The sequence below is a fragment of the Ursus arctos genome, unplaced genomic scaffold (assembly GCF_023065955.2).
Source record: "Ursus arctos isolate Adak ecotype North America unplaced genomic scaffold, UrsArc2.0 scaffold_7, whole genome shotgun sequence".
Classification (NCBI taxonomy): domain Eukaryota; kingdom Metazoa; phylum Chordata; class Mammalia; order Carnivora; family Ursidae; genus Ursus; species Ursus arctos.
In genome coordinates this window covers 471,713-484,939 of record NW_026623089.1, presented here as the reverse complement: position 1 = coordinate 484,939, position 13,227 = coordinate 471,713, and the positions used below count along the sequence as shown (strand labels likewise).

General features: G+C 53.2%; 1 protein-coding gene across 2 annotated transcripts in view; it reads right to left on the bottom strand.

Annotated features, from left to right (window-relative positions):
* The window catches only part of CFAP46 (cilia and flagella associated protein 46), an 88,348-nt gene that overhangs the window by 38,750 nt on the left and 36,371 nt on the right, over positions 1-13,227 (bottom strand). For both annotated transcript variants that reach the window (XM_057308675.1, XM_026494460.4), the window contains 8 exons: positions 13,065-13,227; positions 7,490-7,574; positions 6,813-6,951; positions 6,289-6,472; positions 3,120-3,279; positions 2,701-2,906; positions 1,678-1,842; positions 820-969 (listed from right to left, as the gene is read on the bottom strand). In XM_057308675.1, coding sequence (XP_057164658.1) covers positions 820-969; positions 1,678-1,842; positions 2,701-2,906; positions 3,120-3,279; positions 6,289-6,472; positions 6,813-6,951; positions 7,490-7,574; positions 13,065-13,227 — 1,252 coding nt within the window. The remainder of the gene's footprint in view (positions 1-819; positions 970-1,677; positions 1,843-2,700; positions 2,907-3,119; positions 3,280-6,288; positions 6,473-6,812; positions 6,952-7,489; positions 7,575-13,064) is intronic.

Genomic DNA, 13,227 nt, shown 5'->3' with positions numbered 1-13,227 from the left:
AGGCACTTTGGCCAGAGATGACACAGTTGACCAAACACGCGCTCCAAGACGCACGAGTTCTGTCATGAACGTTCACAGCAGCTTCGTGTGTGAAGCCATGAACTGGAGACAACCCGAATGTCACCCAGTGCCGAACGGACACACGGACCATGGTCCAGTCTCGGGGCCGTGGGACTGCTCCACAGCCATGAAAGCCAACAGGTGATGGAAACACAGACGACTGTGGACAAATCCCACAAAATACTGAGTGTATGAACCCAAACACAGAAGGTTTTTATGGAACATTTCCATGTTTTTAAGCACAAAAGACAGGCGGAAGGCAGTGGGCAATGAAGGTCCCCAAAGTCATCGGGTCTAACCCCTGGAACCTCACATGGCCAACGGGCTTCCTTGCCAGTGTGGTTAGTGTGAAAATCCAGAGAGGGAGAGATTTCTGTGTGTTACCCAGGGGGACCCTGAGGTCGGAGCCCGAGATGGGGGGGTGGCTGCGCTAACCGCCACAGCAGCCACAGACACTCCCACACAGCAGCGTTTCGTGTCCAGGAGTGTTCGGGGTGGGGGGGACTGCATGACGAGAGGAAGCTCCCACCGACACTGGCCGTTGTCTGGGGAGGGGCTGACGTGCCCTGCGCCTCGGCCTGGACGTCGACGCACAGGTGTCTCCTTCTCCACGAGTCACTAAGCCAGCCCCCTGCTTATGTCCCCCTCTTTCTGGATATACTTCACCACAGAAAGGCTACCGGGCAGGGAGACGGGATTCGGAACGCAGGCTGGCTGGCACCCCACCAGAGCCCACACCGCCACGTGAAGTCGCCTTACCGGCTTCTGGATGCTTGCCGGGTTAATGGTAAAGTCACTCTTGTCTTGTTTAAACACCGCCAGGACTTCTTCAGGGCAGGAGTAGGAAGCCCACTCTTCTATGCTCGCCGGCAAGTCTTCAAGCTGTTTGCCAGGAGGTGCGGCTGGATGCTGTGAATGGGAAGCAGGACCTGCTTTAGAATCCAGCTCGGCCTGAGCAGACAGCGGTGAGCCTTGAGAAGGCAGCCCCTCCCTGGCACCGCCTTCGGGGACCGGTGCTGCCTGGACCTGGGCCCGCCCCTGCCCCGAGGGTGCCCCTGCACGTGCCCCTCCTGTGATCCAAGCCCGGGCTGTGACCCACACCACAGCCACATTCCGCAGCCAAGATTTCGCAGCCAAGACGCGCTCTGACGTCACTTGCAAGAGCACAGAGCTGACGCTCTCTGCCACGTGCACACCCAGCGTCTACCCGGGTGCCCCGGCTCGCGGTACTCCAGCACTGCACACGCGCGCAGTCAGTGCTGCGATGGGAGCGCCCGCTCTGGACGAGCTGTGCAGACAGGACTGTCCGTCGAGCTGCAGGCCCTATGGGATGCAGGGCCTCTTTGCCCACTGCTCCAAAGAGCTGCCCTCCCTCCCGCACACCCACAGCCAGAGAGGAGACACACATCCTGGGTCGCCCTCCTCACAGCCCGGGGTTGGGGGTGAGGTCATTGCCTCCACTTTATAGAAGAGGAAACTGAGGCACAGAGGGGTTTGTCAGGCCCCACAGCCTGGGTGTGGGTCCAGGCCCAGCCACGTGGCCCCAGTGTGTGGCCTTGGCCCTCCACTGTCGGGGGGTCCAGACACAGCCTGCACATTCAGACGTGCACACAGTACCTGCCTGGAGTCTTTGCCCTTCTCTCTGTCCTTCTCCTTCTCCTTCTCCTTCCCCTTCTCCTTCTTCTTTTCCTTCTCTTTTTTAGGCAATAACAAATGTGAACTAGCTCTTGCTACTAGAATTTTACTTTCTGAAATTGCTTTTCCTGCTGTTAATAAAGACACCTGTGGAAAATGAAGTCCAGATTTACAACATTAAGAGCAGCCGTGCGCACACTCCCGCGCCTGCTCAGATCTGAGGGGCGGCCAGTGGTTCCAAGGCTCTGAGTGGCAACCTTGTGTCCACTCGGGCACCAGGGCCACACCCGTGAGCCCACCCCGTGCACAGGTGACTGAGTGTCCCTCGGTGGAAGGGACGCTCAGCCTCCAGGACGCTGGACCAGCGGGGATGCAGAGCTGACCTCCGAGGAGTGCTTTCAGCTCCGAGAAGTGAGTTCATGTCTCTAATTAAGAACACATAGAACTTTCAGTGGTTCTCCTAAAAGAAGTGTTAGAAAATCCTCGTTTTGTGTATAGTGGGAGAGTGGACTGGGGGATCTTGAAGACCAAGGATGCCTTCCCAGTCCCTCCCATTCTTCCCACTGCCAAGGGCTGACAGGCCCACTGTCTCCCAGCACATTGCTGGGATGGTCGGGGGCACTGCCCTTAGGTGGTCCTCAAGAACCAGAGGCTCCAAGAGTTGCCCTGGTAAGGCCCTCTAAAGAGATGGTGGGGATGGGGGATGCATGGAAGAAAGTTCTGGAAGCCAAGTGCCAGGGCTGCCAAGGGGCAGGCAGATGCAAGCATGGGAGGGCTGTCCCCTTCACATGAGGAGGCTCTGGGCACCATTGCCTGGGGGAACTTTGTGGTGGATGGACAAGGGTGGTGGGTGGGTTTCAGAGAAGAGCATCCCCGGCCACTGCAGTGGGGTGAGGGCCCTCCTCCAAGGGGCTGCACGAGCAGGCGAGGCCCATGAGCTCCAGGGCGATGCGTGGGCTCCTGCCAAGGGCTGGGGACCGAGCAGGGAGCAGCCTCACGCCTCACCTCCCAAATGCGCTTGAGGTACGTGTAGGCCATGAGGCAGTAGTCCTCGTAGTCGGCAGCGCTCGGGGACACCATGAGGGCCAGCAGGGTGCAGGCGCGGGCCAGCGCCTCCAGCTGTCTCACATTCCAAAGCTTCTCCAAGGGGACTGTCCCCACATCCTCGGACACTGTACCTTCTGGGGCTCCCTGAGTGGACAGGGGCTCCTCTGCAAAACAGGAGTGCCCGAGCCATGAGCATGTCCCGACCAGGCCCTTCTAGAAGTGGAACCACTGGCCGCCCCTCAGATCCCAGCCAGGGGACCGGCTGGCCTCAGGGATGGCGTCCCAGGGCTCCTCCCCCGGCGGCAGGACCCAGCAGGGGCCGAGAGGGCACGCCCACCCCACGCCCGGCTGTGAACCAGAGCAGACCCCACCCTCACCTGCCAGCTCAGGTGTGTCACTGGCAGGAGTCATCAGCAGCAGGATGTCAATCGCCCACTTCAGGTGGAAAGTCACGTCTTCCATAGGAAACTGCTTGTAATACAGCCACTCGCTGAATTCCATGATGTACTCAACTTTTTGCCACTCACTCTCTGGCTTCTTTGGGATGAAACAAAAAAGGACAGAAGAGACATGTACTTACCACTCAGCATCCCAAACACTGAAACAGAGGGTGTCTGCTGCACCATTTTCCGGAAGCCAAGTGGTGCGCACTGACCCCGCCTCCACCGCGGCGGGACCCTCTATCGGGACATCTGCTGCCCCCACTCGTTAGAACCTTTCCGTTGCTGATAGTTTTGTCCCAAGACCAAAGCCTGGCAGAGTCTCTCCGGGCCCTCCAGTCCCTTTGCGGGCTCCTGCCTGCCCCACCCGCCCCCCCACGCCCCCGGCTCCCCAGCCCCTGGGCCCCTGAGTCGGGCTGTCTTCAGTCTGTGTGCAGCTCTGTTTCCATGGGCACTCACTCATGTGTGTGTGTGTGAGGCGCTCTCTGGATGGCTTTGCGGTTAACCGGGGCTCCAAGGGTCAGGGGAGATGCCACCCCATCCAGCAGGCAGCCCCAGAGCCCAGACCAAGGCCTGGCCCATGCACAAACTGGTCACAAATCAGTGGAGTGGAGCTGCACCCCGGGCCTCACAGAGCAGAGCCAGCCCAGCCGATGGCACCTCCACCTTCCACCCGCCCAGCCCCACGCCTGACCCCTGGGCAAGGGGAGGAGAAGCTGCCATCTGTGGGGCTGGGAAGGCAGGAAGGAGCAGGGTGGCGCTGAGGAGCAGGAGTCTGACTTTGGGTGTTGGGTTGACACATGGTGAGATGGAAGGGGGAGTGGGCAGAGGGACATGTGAGGTGAGGGTGCAGGGGGCTCCAGGGTAGACACTAAGTTGTGAGGAGACTCAGGGTGGAGGTGGGGTTTAGCCCAGGAGCCTGGTTGAGATCACCAAGGATGGAGGGTTGTGGATGGAGGGGATCCGAGCCCTGAGCCCCCGCCCTCCGCCTCAGTAAGTAGCGGTGAGGGGGGGAGTGAGCAAGAGACAGGGGGATGTGGGAGCCCAGCGAAGGAAGCCCGTCGGGGCGGGGACAGGTCAGGTGGGGCCTCAGGACCCCCGTGGTGGTCTCGATGGCTTTGGCAAGAGCTCTGCAAGAGAGCTGGAGGGGGTGAGAGCCGGGTTGGAGGGTTTATGACACAACCACCATCTTCCCCACAAATGGTGCTGGGAAAACACGGCACCCACATGCTCACACCGGCCACACAGTGTGACTCAAAACGGATCAAAGACTTCAGCGCAGGGGCTGCAGCGATGAAGCCCCTACAACAAACACGAGAGCAGGTCTTCATGACCTTGGACCACGGGACAGCGTCTCGGATACCATCCCATAAGCAGAAGCAACAAAAGGAGAAATAAGTTGGACTTCATCAAAACTATAAACTTTTGTGCTACAAGTGACATCATCAAGAAAACGAAAAAGTGGCTGAAAAAACCACACACAGAGTGAGAGAAAAAATTTACAAATCTTGTATCTGATAACGGGTCATGCCCAGGATGCACGAGGAAGTCCTAGAGCTCAACAATAAAAAACAACCAAATTAAAAAATGGGCAAAGCATCTGAATAGACATTTTTCAAAAAAATACAGACAAATGGCCAATACATGCATGAAAATACATGCATCAGTCACCCGGGAAACGTGATGACACAGCGCTGGCACCCGCCAGGATGCTAGAACCGGGCAGCCAGGTGACAGTGTCACCCGGGCGCCGAGGGACTGGAGCGCTCGCTGCCACGGCTGGTGGGAAAGCACTCCTGGAAGGTTAGGTGGAGAGGTGGCGCGGGGCCCGTGGTTACGCTGCTCGGGCTGTGCCCAAGAGAGAGGTGACCGTGTGTCCGCATGGCGCTATGCACAGTAGCTGAACACAGAAGAGCGCGAACACCTGTCCAATGCAAGACTATGAGCCCTGAGCATGAGGGAAGCATGGACACGGCCCGACACTTGAGGCCTGGACACGCTATGCAAAGGGGAGGAAGCCAGGTGCGAGGGACACACCTCATGCGACTCCACTTGCGTGAAATGTCCAGACAGACAGACCCCTATGGACAGAAAGCGGACTGGCAGCTCCCTGGGGCTGGCGGTGGGGAGAGCAGTGAGGGCAGACAGACTGGGTTTCTGGGTGCTGATGGAATATTCTCAAGCTGACCGTGGGGATGGCTGCGTGAGCCTGTGAGCTGACTAAAAACATCCTGTCCCGCTGAGAAACAAACAGGAAGCGAGGGAGGAATGGACTTGGGGTCAGTGGGGACAGAGAGCCTTTGCAAGGACCCTGGTGCCTTTCTCTGGAGCGGCAGGGTCCATGCTGCCCTGCCCCAGTGAACCCTGGGGGGACATTGGTCCCAGGAGCAAGGCCTCTTCATTGACCACTCAGTGATGACCACACGGGGTGGCATCCTGACCCATCCCCAGTTAACTCCTTCCCGAGAGACACACCCCCCCAGGGATCGTGGCTCAGTCGAGAAACCTCGCAGCAGGATTTGCTCTGAGAGAGAGTGACAATCTGTGTAACAGACACCTGGTGCCAGTGTGTGTCTTCAGGACAACCTCAGTCCCGCACCTGACAGGGCTTCCCTGTCTTTCCACAAGTCCCACCTGTTCTGCTGCCACACAAGCCACCTCCCCTCCCCTGAATATGCCCCTGCGTCACCCCCCGTCATCTTGGTTCTTGTTGGGGTGGGGAGTGCCCCAAGACCCCTGAATCTCAGAAGGCTGCACAGCCCTGCTCCCTCTGCAGCCCAGCCCAGCCTCAGGCATCCCCCCCTTGGGTGGGCCTCACCCCCCTTCCCCCACAGTCGTCTCCCCTGCAGCAACACGGTGCCCCTCCCATACGAGGACCTCATCCCTCCACGCTGGGAAGGTGCGACAGAAGACAGGGGTCTGTCTACTGCCCCTGACTCATCAGAAGGGCACGTCCCCTCCCATGGCTGCATCCTGCTCCTCTGCTGGGCAAGGTCTTCCTCCAGGGGCCTCGCACGCAGCTGCCCAGGGGCCCGGCCTCCCTCCATGGGGCCACATCTGTACCCAAGAAGCTGAGGTCACCACCACCAGAGCTCCTCACGCAGACCTGCAAGGCTTGGATGGCGTTGTGGTAGCAGACCAGCTCTCCGTAGACACTCTTCGAGTTCAAGGCCAGACGGTGCCACATGTGTGCCAGATAATCTTCACTCTCATCTTTGAATTTCTGTATTTCCATTGTAAAATTCTGGCCAAGTTTGGCCTTCACAATGACCATATGTTTAAAAATCAAGCTAAAAAAAAGCAAAAGGGAGAAATTAATGCTTGAATGATAAACAAATATAGATAATGCATCTGAAACTAAGGAATCTGTGTCCCTTTTCCTCCTTCTAAAAAATCAGAACCGAACCTGAGTTACTCGGCCCATGTGTTGTGTTTCAAATCCCCACCCTTCTTGTGCTGAGTTCCGGTGGGGAAATAAAGTCATCCGTGGAAATGGGATTGTGGGGGTCAGCACCGGTGGGGCGAGCAGGGGAGGGAGGCTCTCTGGGAGGAGGTGCGGGGGAGGGGGGGGGTCCCGGGTGTCCTGTGGGGGGAGGGGACAGGGGCTCCCAGGAGGGGAGCAGCACTCACAGGCGGTGTGCCGTCCGCGGCAGCACCTGCACAGCCTCGTCCAGCACCTTGAGGCCGCCCTCCCAGTCGCCGAGGTCCGCGTGGCAGTGGAAGAGCAGGCCATAGAGCGCGGCGCGGAGCGTCAGGTCGTCCTCGGCACCTACAGCGGGGGGGGCAGCAAGGCTGGGGCGCCACAGGGAGCTCTCTCAGCAGCACCTAAGAGCCCAAAGCTGAGGACGCACCGAAGGGCGATGTGTGCTGTGTCTGTCACACGCATCGGCAACCCCGGCGGCCTGACCACCACCCTCGGGCCAACACGATGCCTGTCTGTGGGGAGCAGAGCCACGTGACATGGGTCCTTCAGGACCGGTCACTCAGAAGAGGCTCACCAGGGGCTCCCCGTCCCTGCAGCTGCCCCACTGTGCTTCCTGAGCGCCTCCCGCCCCCACCCCGCGCTGGGCTGAGAGCGCCTGCCCTGACCCCAGGGGGCCCCGGACGGGGGGCCGTTAGGCTTTGGTGTCCTTGTGCGCACAACGGGGATGCCGTGAGGTTGTTGCTCATCGCACCCAAGCGCTGAGCAGACGCTCCTTGTGACCGCCCTCCTGATTCAGCGGCTTCACACAAGGCTGCAGGAGTTCACAGCGCTGAGCACTTCCCTGTCGTCCCGCCGTGGCTGTGTCTGTCTTGTGTCTACAAACCTGGGAGAAAACGGCCTTCTGCCATCCCTCCGCTGTGGAAGTCTGCCGTAGGCCACTGGTGCAGAAGCAGCACTTTCCCTTTTCCCTGAAGTAAAAACAAAGAAGCAATACGTATGCTTGAAAGTTGCAGTTTATTTTTCCACCATTTTGATGTTTATTTGGCTCAGTATCGATTATAGAAATTGCAACTAAATTTCTGAAATACTAAGTCATAAAAAGTGAAGTGACATTTCACCCATGAGAAAAAGCTCCCCAGTGCACATGAGAACACACACATAGAGACCACTCCCAACATAGCCTGCAGCTTTCTTAACGACTAGAGCATCCAAATCCATTTCAGAGCTTGGATTCAACGGGATCAAAAGCATATTAGAAAAAGCTTATAAGGGGCGCCTGGGTGGCACAGGGGTTAAGCGTCTGCCTCCGGCTCAGGGCGTGATCCCGGCGTTATGGGATCGAGCCCCACATCAGGCTCCTCCGCTGTGAGCCTGCTTCTTCCTCTCCCACTCCCCCTGCTTGTGTTCCCTCTCTCGCTGGCTGTCTCTATCTCTGTCGAATAAATAAATAAAATCTTAAAAAAAAAAAAAAAGAAAAAGCTTATAAGAGGGATGCCTGGACGGGTCAGTCAGTTAAGCGTCTGACTGTTGGATTTCAGCTCAGGTCATGATCTCAAGGTCCTGGGATCGAGCCCTGCATCGGGCTCCATGCTCAGCAGGAGTCTTCCTGGGATTCTCTCTGCTCCCTCCCCACTTGTGCATGCTCAAAATAAATAAATAATGAGAAACTTGTAAGATATAGCAAATGCAGTGCTCAGAGGGACGTTTATAACTGCAAATGCCTACATGGAAAAAGAAGAAAGATCTCAAATCAACAACCTAACTTTATACCTTAAGGAACTAGAAAAAGAACAAACTAAACCCAAAGCCGGCAGAAGGCAGGTAACAATAAAGGTTAGAGCACAGATAAGCAAAATAGAGATTGGGAAAATAATAGAGAAAATCAATGTAAAGATCAAGAAAACTGGCAAACCTTTAGCAAGACTAACAAAGAGAAAAAGACAGAAGACACAAATAACTAAGATCAGAAATGAAAGTGGGAATATTACCACCAACCCTGGAGAGATAAGAAGGACTCTAGGAGAACCCTGTGGGACAGCATGCACTAACATATTATAAGACAGGAAGAAATGGGCAAATACCTTGAAACACTCAACAGAGATGGAAAATCTCAACAAACGTCCGCAAGTTGAGTCTGACTCCATAATCAGAAACCCCCAATACAGAAAAGTCCTGGACCCGACGGCTCACGGGTGGGTTCCACCACACATCGAAATGGCTGACACTAACCCTTCTCAACTCCTCGAACCACTAAAGGGGAAGAAATACTCCCACAATGACTCTGACGCCAGCATTACCCTTGAGAGCAAATCCAGACAAACACATCGCGAGAAAAATCACGGACCAACACCCATTATGAATATAGACGAGGCAAAATCCTCATCAAAATTTAGCAAGTCAAATCCAGCATCACAGTAAAAATATTATTTACCATGACCACGTGGGGCTCATCCCAGGAATACAAGGGCGGTTCCCCATGAGATCGATCAGTGTAATACGTCACATTAATAAAATGAAGGAGAAAAACCACATGATCACCTCAACTGATGGAGAAAGGCATTTGACAAAATCCAACAACTTTTCATCATAAAACCTCAGAAAACTAGGAATAATGGGAACATTTCTCAACACATAAAAGGTATTTATGAAAAACCCACAGCTGGCATTGTACTCAGTGGTGAGCAACTGAAGCTTCCCCCTAAAATCAGGAACAAGATGAGGGTGCCTGCTTTCACTGCTGCTGTTCAAAATTCCACTGGAAATTCCAGCCAGAGTAATAAACAAGAAAGAGAATTAAAGGTATCCCAACTGGAAAGAAGAGGTAAAACTGTCTCCATTCATAGATGACATGATCCTATATTTAGAAAATCCCAAAGAATCCCCAAGAAAATCGTTAGAGCTAATAAATCAATTTAGCAAAGCTGCAGGCACAACGATTAAACAGTCAGTTGTTTTTCTATGTATCAGCAATAAACAATCTGGAAAGGAAACTAGGAAAGTGCTGTGGACTTACTTGTGTCCCCCACCCTCAATACCAAATTCACATGGAGAAGCCCTCATCCCCAGTGTGCTGCTATCTGGGGGGTAATTAGGATTAGATGAGGTCACGAGGGGGAAGGGGGAAGGTCCTCATAAGATGAGACAGCAGAGATCGTGCTCTCTGCCCCTGGAGGAGGACAGAGCAAGATGGCAGATGGATGCAAGACGGAAGAGGGTCTTTATCAGAACTTGACCACACTGGTTCCCTGGTCTTGGACTTCCAGACTCTAGAAGAGCATGAAACAAATTTCTGTTGGTTAGGCCACCCAGTCACCCAGCATTTTGTTACGCCAGCCAGAGCTAAGACTGAGAGCAATTTCATTTATACTAGCACCTAAAAGAATTAAATACTTCCAAAGAGGTGAAAGACGTATCTGCTGAAAACTGTGAAAACATTCCTGAAAGAAATTAAGGAAGACCTTTATGAATGGAAAACACCCATATTCATGGATAGAGAGTCTTAACAATGTCACACTGTCTGCGCCCCCCAGAGTGATCTGCAGATTCAACACAACCCCTCTCAAAACTCCAACACTGTTTTTTGGAAGAAATGGAAAAGCCAATCTTGAAATTCATGTGGAATTGGCCCCAAGTAACCAGAACTATCTCAAAATGGATTAATAATGTTGAAAGGCTCAGAGTTCCTGACTTCGAAATTTACCACAGTCTACAGTAATCAAATCAGTGTGGTCCTGGGATAAAGACAGACATACAGACCAATGGCATAGAAGAGAGCCCAGAAATAAACTCTCACCTGTACGGTGGAATGACGTTTGACAAGGATGCCAAGATCATTCGATGGGAGAAGAGCAGCCTCTTCAACAACTGGTGCTGGGGAAACTGGATTTTCACACTCAGTGAGATAAAGCTGCCCCCACCCCCTGCTCTACAGCACACACCAAAATTAACTCAAAGTGGGGGAAACCCAAACACAAGAGCTCAATCTGTAAAACTCTTAGAAGAAAACACTGGAGAAATTCCTCATGACATTGGCTTTGGCAATGAGTCCGTGGATGTGACACCAAAACACAGGCAAAGAGAGAAAAATGGTTGAATTTCATCAAAATTAAGAAGTTTTGTGCATCAAAGGATACCATCAAGGGAGTGAAAAGGCAGTCAAACAAATGGAGAAGAAAATCTGCAAATCTTATGTCTGCAATCCAGAACATACAGAGAACTCCTACAACTCAACGACAAAAAACAAAGCAATTCAAAAATGGGCCAGGAACTTGAAGAGAAGTTTCCCAAAGAAAGTATGCGGATAGCTAATAAGCACATGAAAAGATGCTTCATATCATTAGTCATCAAGGAAATGCAAATCAAAACCACAATGAGGTAAAGGGGCACCCGGTGGCTCAGTCAGCATCTGACTTCTGCTCAGGTCATGATCCAAGGGATCGAGCCCCACGTCTGGCTCCTTGCTCAGCGGGGAGCCTGCTTCTCTCTCTCCCACGGCCTGCTGCTCCCCCTGCTTGTGCTCTCTCTCTCTCTCTGACAAATAAATAAAATGTTAAAAAAAAAAAAACCCCCACACACACCACAATGAGGTACAACTTTACATCTACTGGGATGGGTATGATTTTTTTAATGGGAAATAACAAGTGTTGACAAGGATGTGCAGAGATTGGGACATTGCTGGTGGGAATGTACAATGGTGCAGCTGCTGTAGAAAATAGTTTTCTTCCAAAGGTTAAACCCGGAACCACCATAAACCCAGCAATTCCACTCCTAGGTATATGCCCAGAAGAACCAACAGCAGGGACATAGAGATACTTGGACACCCATGTTCACAGCAGTGAAAAGGGTGAAACAATCATGTCCATCAATAGATGAGCGGATAATCAAAATGTGGTCCATCCATACAGTGGCATATGATTCAGTCATTAAAAAGGAAGGAAACGCTGACACCTGCTACAACGAGAACAACAAGTGTCCTTGAGGACACTAATCTGAGTGAAAGAAGCCACACATAGAAGGACACATCCTCTATGATTCCACTTAAACGAAGAACCTAGAGTCATCCCATTCATAGAGACAGAAAGCAGAGTTGTTGTCTAATGGGGACAGGGTTTTTATTGGGGATGATGAAAAAGTTTTAGGTATAGACGCCGGTGATGATCATATAACATTGTAAATATAATTAAGGTCACTGAATTGTATACTTTTGAATGGTTAAAATGATAAATATTAAATTATGTATATTTTACCACAATTTTTAAAAGCAAATTGGCAAAAACTGAACTTTAGGCTAAGGTTGTAAATGTCTAGACCTGGGCTCAGCAAACTTTTTCTGTAAAGTGCCAGGTAGTAAGTACTTGTGGCTTTGCAGCTCACACGGCCTCAGTCACAATTACTCCATTCTGCTTTTGGAGCCAAGCCACAGACAATATGTAAGCAAACAGGCACGGCTGTGTCCCAATAAAACTTTATTGACGAAAACAGGAGACAGGCTAGATTTGGCTCGTGGGTGGTGGTTTGCCCACCCCTGGCTTAGATTATCAGAGGTCATAAATATCTTTGTAGGAAAATAGGAAGCAAAGACCAATTTCTTATATGAGGCTATGATTTTCAATTTTCTTCTTGCTGTCTCTTGAACGACAGTTTCCCCGGCCAGGGACAGCCTTGGGAAGGCCCAGCTCTGGAATCAGCAGAGGTTAGCTCCCCCATCTCGTCCCATCCCTGCCAAACCTCCCATAGCCTGTCTGGCTGCTGGCTTCTGAGGATTCGCTGGGCCCTGGACTGAGGGCTCGAGAAGCCCCATCCACAGGCTCTGTCCTAGACTGTCTGGGTACGGACCTCTGCCTGCCAAAGCCTTTGACCTGCAGGCCTTGCCTTCAGAAGGGCCCTTCTGAAGACCGAAGGTTTAGGGGTAGGAGTGTGGCCTTCCCTGGCAGATAGGAGATGTGCTGGAATCTCCAGGATGTGTACAAGACACACATCATCAGCAGGCAGGAGGGCAGCCCTCACTGACCTCCACACACCCTCTCAAGCTGGGTCTGGGCCCCGCTCTGCCGGCCTCAGGGGCCAGGTGGACAGAGGGAGCCAGCCAGGGACCGTCACTTTACCAAGACCACACGTGCTGGTGATGGGGTGGGAGTGGGGTGGAGCCAGTCCAGGACTTTGGCTCTTCTATGGTTTTCCTCAGCTGTCTGAGTCTACTGTTCTGTTCCTACCTCCTGTGTCCTTTCCTCTCTCCTGCTGGAACTTTCTGGGTATGGCTCAGTGTTCTCTAGGAGAGGAGGAGGGAGGGGTGGGATTTTGCCCAGCTGGGATTTTGGAGATGTCATTGTCCTTCAGGCCCCCACTCTGCTGGCCTTTGTGTTCCCGGTTTCAATAGCTCCATGGGGTCTGTCTTTCCTTGGGATCTTGCCCACCCTTTCTGGAAGAAGCCTGCCCCACTGTGGCCCCACATAGCCCACCTGCTTTTTCGCTTCTGTCTTATTGATGATGCTGATGATCCTCTGTATGACGTTCTTGGTTTTCTTCCTGTTGGCTGCAGAGGACAGGAACGGAAGCCAGGTGTTCCAGTAGTGCCTTACGGCCAGCATCACCAGGGCGCTGCTCCTCGCAATGCCCCCAAAC